An 11,126-nucleotide genomic window follows, 5' to 3' on the forward strand; every position below is an offset into this window, starting at 1 on the left:
GTGGCTGGACGTGTGGTGACTGGAGGGGACTGAGGAAAAACTACGGCCGGGAGGCGGGGCTGCATCGCGCGCTTTATTGGCACTGTTTGCGCTCGGCACACGCGTCGAGTCGAGCGTGTCGCTTTGCTGCTCACATCCGTGCTCGCGTTGCTTCCAGCCATCCTGCTTAGGTCTGCGAGCATTTCCCAGCGCGTGTTGTTGACGTGCGCCTCGAGGCTGTGTGCCGACGCGACGCAAAACGAGTTGGGAAACGCTTTTTGGACGGGGTGGAGTTCCCCATAATACGTGTAGGCGCTAGCCGTGTTTGAACGGCAGAAATTGCCGCTGCTGACCTGTCTCTGCCGCGTTTCGCTTTCCGAGGCCAACCTTTCTCTCGTTTTTGTCCATTCTGTGAGGCCTACCTTCGTTTTGCACTTCCTTTCCTTTCCCTAACGCCTTTGAGACGCCCTTCCGCAATGGAGCGGCAGGCTTGTGGTTATCGTTTGCTCCATCATCCAGAGCCTCGATTTGTAGGTTTGTTTCATCGCAATTGCTTGAATTGTTGAACACAGCCTATATCTTGTGTGGTACGCGGTGATTGTTATTGGTTGTTTGGTTTGTTGACTCTGAGACCAAGAAACAGATATTTGATATTAATTAGTTGGGGTTCTGTCTGCTGTATAATTACTTGGTCGTCTAATGTTTGCCTATACCAAACATGTTCTTTTGCATTATTTTTGCTGTTTAATTAGTTGACTGACAAATAACCAGATATGTGATGATATTGCTATAGTTATATCGCCAGTTAACTGCGAACATGCTTGTCGGTTGTTGCGAGCCAGGCTTTCGTGTGCTCCTGTTATTGCGCGTTCAGACATCTGCGGCTGTAGTTGCCGGAGTTATATTGGGAAACTTAGACATGGAAGTTTCTTTTTTATTAGCGTGGCGATATTTGCTTCCATTGCTTTGCAAACACATGCGGTCGCTCGCGCGGGCTCCTGTTACTTCGGCTTTTGCACCACGTAATTGGTTTTATCCTCGCCAATTTCCACCTCATTACATGGAGATGTTTGCATACAATTCTATATGATCATATGATCTTTTTTTCGTTAATAAATTATGATGACGGCGATGATAATTTCGCATCACACTACTGTACGGTGGAAGTAATCACGGGCAAGAGGAGGAAGGAGAGCACTTTCCTGGTGAACGTCTACAGCAATCCGTCGCACGGACAACAGAAATTCAAGGCACTCTTCCACAAAGCGAGTTCAGTCGCGGGAAGCAATACGCTCGCAGTGTGCGGAGACTTCAACGCTCCGAGCCAAGACTGGGGCTACTACAGAACGACGGTCAAGGGGAGAGAGCTCATGCAAGACGCCACCGACGTGGGACTGAACCTAATCACGGATCCGGCCTTTCCCACCAGGATCGGCACATCGGTTACGAGAGACACCACTCCGGACCTTACCTTCGTCAAAACCGACGGAGGATCGAGAGAAGCAAAATGGAGAAACACGGGCCAAGAGCTGGGTTAGCGATCACTACATCGTGGAGGTCGTCGTACCGCTCGAAGGCCAAGGCAACAGCGGCATAAGGAAGCATCGCATTACGGACTGGGACGCCTTTGGAAAGGCGCTACCCGCGGTGCAACTGGACATTACGGACATCGAGCAATGGGCGGCCAACGTCGTTGAGACGATGGAAGGAGCCACCAAGGAGCTGGAGACGGACGAACGGATAGACAAGATGGACAGTCGGCTGGCCCACCTGATAGAAGCCAAGCAGTCCATAAAGGCGAGGTGGCAAAAGCGACGAACCAACCGAAGTCTAAGGAAGAAGATGGCCGAGCTCAACAGGCAGATCGAGGTCCACTGCAGGGTGCTATGCACCCAACAGTGGAACGAGGCCTGCAACGAAGCCAACGGACAGATGCACAAGGGCAAGACGTGGAACATGCTGCGACACCTCCTCGACGAAACCAACACCAAGGGCCACCAACACAACATCTTGGCCAGAATCCTACACAAGACAATCTGTGAACACGGGGAGGACGAGGTCAAGGGGCGCTTGGACGCCAAGTACCTACCGACCACCCCCACGGAAAGACACCCGGATTACCAGGGCAACGAGAACGAGACGCTAGATCGAGACATCCAGACATGGGAAGTCAGAGTTGCCCTGCAGGATCTCAATGGCAGGTCCGCCGCGGGTCCCGATCGAGTGACCGACAGAGCGCTCAAGAACCTCAACGAAGCCGCCATCGAAACGCTCACGAACTTCTACAACAAGTGCTGGCAAGAAGGAAGGCTGCTCAAGCAATGGAAAGCAGCCAAGACGATCCTCATCCCCAAGCCTGGCAAGCCGCCCAACATAGAGAACCTCAGGCCGATCTCGCTCACTTTGTGCGTGGGAAAGGTCCTCGAGCACGTTCTCATGAACAGGTGGCAGCGTTACCTGGAAAAATCGGAGCTTTACCCAAATTCCATCATAGGGTTTCGGAAGAAGCTCGGGACGCAAGACGCCATGATCTTACTGAAGAACGAGATCATCGACGATACGACGGACACCAAGGACAACAGAGCCATACTCGGGCTGGACTTGCAGAGCGCCTTCGATAAAGTGAGGCACTCGGCTATCCTGGCCCAAGTATCCAGACTAAACATGGGCAGAAGGACATACCAGTACATCAAAGACTTCCTGACGGAACGGACCACCGAAATCTGCGCGGGAGACCTGCAGCTCGAAGAGAAGAAGCTGGGCAGCGTCGGAACTCCGCAGGGCTCGGTGATCTCCCCGCTTCTCTTCAACCTCGTGATGATCGGTGTGGCCAACCGGCTAGAAAGAGTAGCGGGAGTCCGGCACACCATCTACGCCGACGACGTTATGCTATGGGTACCGGGAGGAAGCGACGGGCGTATCGAGACAACGCTGCAAGAAGCGGTCAACGCCATCGAGGAGCAGCTGGGCGGGTCTGGACTCGTTTGCTCTCCGGCCAAGTCAGAACTGCTGGTGATTCCACCGACAGGAGCGGGCAGGAAAAGAAAGAATATGGAAGTCAAGTACAAGCGGCCCAGGATCACGGTCAAGACAGCGGGAGGACAAGTAATACCGGAGGTCGAGAAGATTCGAGTGCTCGGGCTGCTCATCCAGCGAAACCGAGTCAACGGTGAAACGGTCAACAAGCTCGCGGGCAAAGCGGCCGCGGCAATGAGACTCATCAAGAGGGTGTCCAACAGAAGAGCGGGGATGAAGGCGGAGAGCCTGACTAGGCTCGTTCAATCCTTCGCAGTTAGCCACATAACGTACGTGGCCGCCTTCCGCAACTGGAGGCCGAGCGAACGTAACAAGATAGACGCCACCATACGCAAGGCGTATAAGGCGGCACTCGGCCTCCTCGGGAGCACGAGCACCGAAAAATTCATGGCGCTGGGAGTCCACAACACGCTGGACGAGATAGCCGAAGCACAGAGAACGGCGCAACTCGAGCGTCTCTCTGAAACGAGAACCGGAAGAAAGATACTGCGGGACCTTGGCCTCGAGCCGAAGGAAGGCGAGCAGCAGAAAGACGTACCTATACCGGATAGCATCAACAGAAAGCTCAGGGTCTGCCCGATCCCGAGGAACGTGAACCCCGAGCACAACAAGGAGCGGAGGTTGGCGAAGGCCAGGGCTCTCGTGGACCTCCACGCCAGAGAAGAAGGCGCCATCTATGTGGACGCGGCGGAGTATCGAGGGAGCAGCGACGCATACGCGGTGGTGGCTGTCGGGGCATCGACGGGTGCAACGAAGACCGCGGCGGGCGTCTGGACTCGAGAGGCGCACCGGGCGGAGGAGGTGGCCATCGCCTTGGCCGTCTCCGACCCTGGATGCACTACAGTGTTGTGTGACTCTAGAACGGCAGTGAAGAACTACGCTAAGGGTAGGGTATGTAGCGAGGCTGCGCGCATACTGCGCAAGGCCGAAGGCATTGGACGCAAAAGCGCTGTGGTGATCAAGTGGTTTACGGCCCACATGGGCAGTGACGTGTCGGAACGCGGGAACGTGAACCACAACGAGACGGCCAACTCGGCCGCGCGAGGGCTAACCAACCGCGCAGCTGCAAGCACGGCCGACTCGGAGTGTTGGTCGCGGTGCAGTGCCAAGGACAAGATGACCACCTTCAACGAAAAAGCGAAGTGGTACAGACTTAACAGACAGACTATGCCACCACCTCCCCCGGGGCTTACCCGGAAGGAGCCAGTGTTATACAGGCAATCACAGACGGGGTGCCTGCTCACCCCGGCGCTAGCTAAGCACGTGTGTCCGAGCGTGTACGCGAGTGACGTGTGTAGACTGTGCGCTAAGGAGAGAGCCACCGCGGCTCACATCCTTTGGGACTGTAGTATAAATCCAGGAGAAGCCAGCGAGAAGATGACGATCCCGCCGCAGCTAGAGGCTGCAACGAGGAGCTATGACCAAGATACACAACTCAAGGCCGTCCAGCAGGTCTCGGCAGCTCTAGAGAGGCAGCGACCTCGCGAAACCGAGGAGAAGGGGGGCAGCACCCCCAGGAAGGAGCCGGCGGCCCTCTCGGATCCGCGGAAGTAGCGAGGAACCAGGACATCGAGGAGCACAATGCACGAGACTGACGTAGTGGCCGCGTCGCGGTAAAAGCTTGTCCTGCCTGCGTGGAGGGAGCCTAACCGACTCTGCAGGCATTTTCACTACAGTTGTTCTCTCTCTCTCTCTCTCTCTCTCTCTCTCTCTGTAGCTTGATTAATTGGTAATACCAATGTGTCCGCCAGACAGGCATAATTAGAAGTCAATCGATTAGGCCTTCACCGAGACCCGGACGTAAAATTAGGCTGTTTGTGAGTCGCTGTGTTTCTGCGTCGTAAGATGTGAAAGACAGCGCTCCTTTGAATAGGAGCCATAATAGCTAACGGAAGGGTATAGGCTTGGGCTGGTTGGTAAAACACAGTTACACTGGAAGCCTAGCGCGCAAAGGACGATACACAAAGACTAGACAGGACAAGCGCTAAATTAGCGCTTGTCGATCGAGAATCGACACAGAAGAAACGTTTCATTCTTCTGTGTCGATTCTTTCGTCTTTCAGTTCTTGGGCGCAGGCTGACTGGTCTTCATATGAATAGGCCAATAGCAGCGGTTACATATTGTAAATAAGAGAGGAACTCTGCTGGTATCCAACCTGGCACCTTTAGTGTCGAAATATTGGCGCTCAGGCCAACTATGCGATCAGAATGCCTATAAGCTGAGATGGATAAGAGCAGCATTGCCTTTCCACGTCTAGCGAGTAGGCTTTGAAGGAAAGAATAAGCGAGTGCGCCAGTGGCAAGAAGTGACACACGATAGAAACGCGGAGGGAGCCTTCTTTTCTCAAAAGCACATCCTTCGCTCACCGGCGAGATGGTTTTATTCTATCTATACTGCGTGAAAAAACGTGTATCATCCACTATGTAATAATGCGTTAGCCATCGCTTTCATGCTTCGACCTTTAGGCGAAGGTGTTGCTTTATTTCCTTTGTAGCGAGCTATAACTGCGGTTGTTTCTGTTGCCGTCGTCGCGCTAAATCTTCCTTACTTCACCGAAAGAAGCACGGTTAGGCAGGATAACTGTGCAGGTGAGGGATGGAATATGCCTCGGGAGACGGGAAAATGTTTCCGAGGCGAGCGCAAGCAAAAAATCAAAGTCCCTTTCGTGGGGCCCGCGTTATATTCAAACACTTCTTGGCGCCCCCCCCCCCCCCCCTTGATTTTATTGGGGCCCCTAATACCCAATTCCTTTTCTTTTCCGCACTGCATTGTCGTTTCCGCTTTACCAGTGGAGCTCCTTTAGAAAGACCAACTGAAGCCTGACTGAGTGCCCGGTAATTCGACCTTTATTGTTTTTTTTCATTTGCCTATCACATCCGAAACGAAAGTGGAAATGGGCCAGCAATGGGAATTAATGCGTATGCTCATTTTCTGTACTTTACTGTATTTTGTGACTTCTTACGGGCGCCTGGACTACGCATTAGGCGGAGATATTCAGTGCCTATTTCATACTGCTTTTCGAATATTTTCTTAGTGTCGTTCCAGCTAAGCAGCTTACAGTTAAATTCAATTTGTCACACATTACTACATCTACGTCGACAGGACTTGCAGCTCTCCATGCCGCTATAACGTACGTCACCGAAGAGCCGACAGAGAAATGGGCCGTATTTTGTGATTATAAGGCAGCTCTTCACAGCATCAAGTCTGCATTACATCACAGAACTTACGAGCAGATGATATCTGACATCAGGGAAGTGCACCACCATGCTGTGGAAGGAGGGCACAACATTATATTTCAATGGATTCCTGCTCACTGTGGCATCGTCACCAACAACCTAGCTGACAAGGCTGCCCAGTGTGCCTACGAATATACCCAGACGCGTCCAACACCTTTGGCGAAGTCGGACGCTGCCAGGTCGGACGCTTCGCCTACTTGCACGCAAAAAGTCACAATATCTCTGGATTTCAAATGCCTTCAATTGCTGATTACATAAGCTGGAGCCCACGCTGCGTCAAAACTGCCATCTAGCCTTTCCCGTGGCGAAACAACCTTGCTGTGCAGTTTGTGGCTGGGAGTGGCGTTCACGCACGCATACTCCTATCCTTTGGGAATGGCCGAGAGCCCGATGTGCGACTCCCGTGGACGGGAGGAAACCATCGAGCACCTATTGTGTATCTGCCCTCGCTACGATGTCCAACGCCTCTCTCTGCGTGCAACTTTAAACCGAATGGACTCAAGACCGTTCTCCAAGTCAAAGAGACTTGGACGGTGGCCACACCCGTCACTGGCACGAAAAGCGATTCATGCACTAGCACACTACTTGAAGTCCACCGGCTCAAGATACGTGTGCATCCTCCCACACACACTAAGTGCTTAGTCTACCTTTTTTTCATATTTGTATTCCCCTTTCCCCAACCCCCATTGTAGGGTAGCGAACCGGGTGCTCGTCTTGTTGACCTTCCTGCCTTTGCTGTCATTGCTATCTCTCTCTCTCTCTCTCTTAGCGCCGAACGGGCGACCTCAGAAGACTCATTAAAGTGCACGTTTCACTGCTGTCTTTGTAGCAGCACGGTGTCCGTTCGTATTCTTTGTCTCCCGGTGCGTTGGTATCTTTCTTGGGGCTTCGTGACAACCATTTTTTTTCTTCTGATTGACACGTTCTTCGGTGGGGAAACTTTGAGGGCTCGCTGCAAACTTGTTCTGCCTGTTCGTCGTGTTGGTCTCGCTTTTTCTCTGTGGGGGGACACAGCGAATGAACGGTATAAAGAACCATGTGCAGAACCGACGTTGTCAACGCAGCGGGAAACTGTTCTGCCTCTGACGTTAACGGGCCTTGTTTCTCGCTCGCTCAGCCTTTTAGTCGGTTGCCTATTTGTATAGCGAGGACCCCAATGTCACAGTTACACCAGTGCGCTGTTCCTTTTGTGCCTTTGGTTGCCGCTAGTTTCGGAACTCGTTGGTTTCCTCTCTAGCTTAGTACTCAACAAAGGAAGAAGATAAGTCAGTTTTTACTTTTTTAGGCAGCTTGTCAATGGGGGACTACATTTTTGTTCATTTGTTATTTGGAAGTTCTGGCAGTTTCCTGACGTTTTATCTTTTTTTTTTTCATGCACGGAAGGATGTTCTACCTTTGTGCTTGTTTCTTTCTGTTTTTTGTTATGTTTTTGCGCATACGCCCACTTCCTCCACTACTGCTTTTCGCAGTCGCGAAGAAAAGGACTCGCGGTTGTTACTGTGCGTGTTTTCTTCTTAATATATGGTATATCAGGTACCTTAACACAGATCCATGGTCAAGCAAATTAGTTTGCTTTTATGCCCGCGATTTTTATGTTTGCTTTTTTCCCCTTTTTGTAGAAAGTATAAAACTTTTTCGCCTCGCTTTAACCATGGTGTTTCTTCTTTTGTCTCTTGCAGGTGAGTGCCTTGGCCTGCTCTTTTCAGTGGATGGGTGTTCCTGGAAACAGCTGACGATCGGATTGTCTACTCAGTTGACAGCGCACTTGGCCGTTGGCTGCATGGAACGGATTCTTTCTCTCTCTTTACGAAAAAAGAGGGAATATTTGACGTAGCAGGTAAAAGAATCGTGTCACCCGATTTCATGCTGCGTTTGTTTTTTGTATCACCCCAGCGCCGTCGCCCTTTCTTTGACGATGGATCAGTTCAGAGCCTTGATCGTGCGCTACACGGGTGCCCATCATGTAGTTGTTTGTCACGAGACGGCGAGGTGCACCACCTTGGAATATTTCTAGTATTATCAGCGTATGTTACGTCTGGAGGAGTTCTTTGGAATCTGTTTTGTACAGCCATGTTTGACTAATTTAATGGGCGGTCGCTTCACTTATTGCACAACGCACGGCGTTTGAAACGGGTACAATCGTCGCGATTTGAATTGTTGGTCATAAACGGACTAAAGGATGGCAGCGAAGGGATTTATACTGGTAAAATAATCATTGATATTTTATTTTACATTTGTCTGAGGAGGAGGGGGTAGGGAAAATGAAGGTCAGGCTTGGAGGTTACGAATTTTACCCGAAAACTTCAGCACCGGCACGTCAGCGTGACGTTACGTATTTCAGAGTATTCGCACGCATTTTCGCCGGCTTTGGCGAAGGAGAAGTTCTAGTGCCTTGATACGCTATGCCTTTGCTTAGTTAGAATGCTATGTGGTCATTCTTTATCAGTAAAGCAATAAGTAGTTCAGAACGTTCATGCAAGAATTCATGACATCATGGGAAACTGGTGCGGGAACTGCAAGGTGTCGTCGTAACCCGTCCTCCGTTACTGTATTTTTTTTATTTTTTTGTCCTATTAATCCCCATGTCTGTGTAAAAGTGGTCGTTTTGACGTAGCAGAAGTGTGATTTACTAATACTGATCAGCGTTATTCAGTATCCATTTAAATGTGATGACAATTTTCGGGCTCGTAGCTCTATTATTGTCTGTATTTCTCTCCGCCTTCTGTCCTTCGTCTATCTTCTATCTGCCTGAGATGGCAGTTTATGGGAAATTTTGTTTGACAGCTGTGTTTGAGCGGCTGACTTGAACTAATGACAAAGAAGCTGTGTTTGTCGAGGCCTCGGTTGCGACAGAAGGCAAAGAATGCATAATGAATTGTGACGCACTATGAGACAACGCAGTGAAAACCCTCTCTCTTCGAGATTTGCTTGCTCCTTTAGCCGTGACGCGCTCTTGCCTCCCTCAAAGTTGCGCGCGCTATTGAACGTATACGTGCTTCAAGGGTGGTGTACTATTACGGAGAGCGTGAAAAAATCTTAATGATTGCCCCACTTGGTATTTCTTAGCGACTGATCGCGGTGATTTGCCTTTGAAATGGTTATACTCAGGGGGTCACATATATTATGGCAGATCCACATGTTACAGACCGCTACTATAAATCATGTTTCTCGGATATCGCATTTCGGGCAGAGATTTCTGCATTTAGAAAACTTTTATAATCTGTCCGAACCCTTGCTGTAATAGCTTCCTCTATTCATACCGTAGCGCTGGTTTCAGCGACTGTGCCGGGTTACATTGTAGTCGAAGCCCCCTGAGGTATGCAAAAGCAGACGTTGTACTTCATCATTGAGGCGTCGCAGTCTCAATGTTAATATATTCTGCGAGGTCGTTCTTGCATTGAATATCCTAGCTATAGTTGATTTCGAGCACAATGAAGCGAATTTAATTGGGAATGACATATATTTTTTGGATAGAGGGAAACGGTTGGCTGATCCAGATACGTTAGATTCCGCTAACGCCGGGGTGGCGCCGTCTCCATGTAGAGGATCCCCCCCGGCTTTATTGACACCACTTGCAGTTGTGCAGTTATATTTGTGTGAGGTTGGTTACCGTGTACTATTCGTTGAGCAGCAGCTATTCAGATGTTAATTTGTATGAGAATTACTGGCCAGATGGGGATTTGAAACGTTGTTCCTTCTCCTGCAACGTTAGAACGTGTATAAGCGTGTGAGCCCGTTCATTCGCACCGAAGAAATAAAAATATTGTCACTGACGAGAAACGTCATGCAAGAGAGAAGATTGGCCAGGACACACGCTAGACTAAATTTCTTCCACCTATGTTCTCACAGCGATAAAATAAAGAAGGAAGAGCGCATAAGAAACATAAGAGCGAAAGCAACACGAGCGTGTAGTGCAGTTCATCCGGTCCGGGACCGGTTGAAGAAGGCCTTTTGTCGCGTCTGCCGCATTCCCGTCACGTTACTGGGCTGTCGGAGAGCGAGCGAGGCGATGCACGAAAGGGCGTTTGTTACGCCGAACCAAGTTTTCTCCCGAGGCACCGAGCTCCAGGGAACGGGCGTTTGTGCTCGTGGGATGCAGCCGGTACACGCGCGTCTGGCATTTCGTACGACGCCTTTGCACGTTGCCCTACGCCTAACTCCCGTTCAGTATGCCACTTGGTGACGTATCTTCTTTTACTTGTCCTCGTTGTGCTTGCAGGGGTGTATATAGGCAGAAAATTGCTTTCCCTGTCTGTCTAGCCTTTCTTTTTCCTCGGGCGTCATGCGATTCTTCGCTTGCATCGGCCCTCGCCCTTTTACCCGCCCCTTGCGTTGTATTTGCCTCGTCCTGGTCGGCCTCTGTGGTGGAACACGTTGTTCTTTCTTGATTCCAATATTTATCGAAACACGCGACACTATTTCTCCTCACATTCAGTTGAGATAACGGTGGAGGCGATTTTCATACTTATCTGCTAAATTATACGCAATCATAAGTGTTCATTTTGGTTAGTTGTAAATTGGGATGGTTCTGCCCACATCAGCATGCGAGCGCTTCCAACATGACTGGTAGGCTAGTGCTATCGAGGCTCTCTTGTCAGAACATTTCAACGCTGTTGCGGACGGTACCTCGGAGATACCTTTTCAGTTGTTTATCACGTGTTAGATACGGGACTGTTTCCTGAGCCTACTTCGAGTTCACCAGACCACATCGAATCGCACCGCAGCTAATTAAGGAGCGCAGAAGCACGGATACCACATTCCTGAGGCGCGGCACGTGCAAACAGTTGGCAACCCCCACTTCGTGTGCCGCGGGGTGAAGCTATTCACTGCTTGACTCTTCCAGAAAGTGAAGCGAGAGCCTGGCACTGTTGCAGG

At 50.6% G+C, this 11,126-nt stretch overlaps 2 protein-coding genes across 3 annotated transcripts in view; both read left to right on the forward strand.

Annotated features, from left to right (window-relative positions):
• LOC142559790 (uncharacterized) overlaps nt 1-9,292 on the forward strand; it is a 267,945-nt gene extending 258,653 nt beyond the window's left edge. For both annotated transcript variants that reach the window (XM_075671444.1, XM_075671445.1), the window contains one exon: nt 7,931-9,292. In XM_075671444.1, coding sequence (XP_075527559.1) covers nt 7,931-7,984 — 54 coding nt within the window. In that variant the 3' untranslated portion in view covers nt 7,985-9,292. The remainder of the gene's footprint in view (nt 1-7,930) is intronic.
• Nucleotides 1,340-4,643, forward strand: LOC142559428 (uncharacterized). The gene has a single exon (XM_075671024.1). The coding sequence runs from the start codon at nt 1,681-1,683 to the stop codon at nt 4,567-4,569; it is 2,889 nt and encodes a 962-aa protein (XP_075527139.1). The 5' UTR covers nt 1,340-1,680; the 3' UTR covers nt 4,570-4,643.
• Nucleotides 9,293-11,126: the final 1,834 nt, after the last annotated feature.

Source organism: Dermacentor variabilis, chromosome 10, assembly GCF_050947875.1.
Source record: "Dermacentor variabilis isolate Ectoservices chromosome 10, ASM5094787v1, whole genome shotgun sequence".
Lineage (NCBI taxonomy): Eukaryota > Metazoa > Arthropoda > Arachnida > Ixodida > Ixodidae > Dermacentor > Dermacentor variabilis.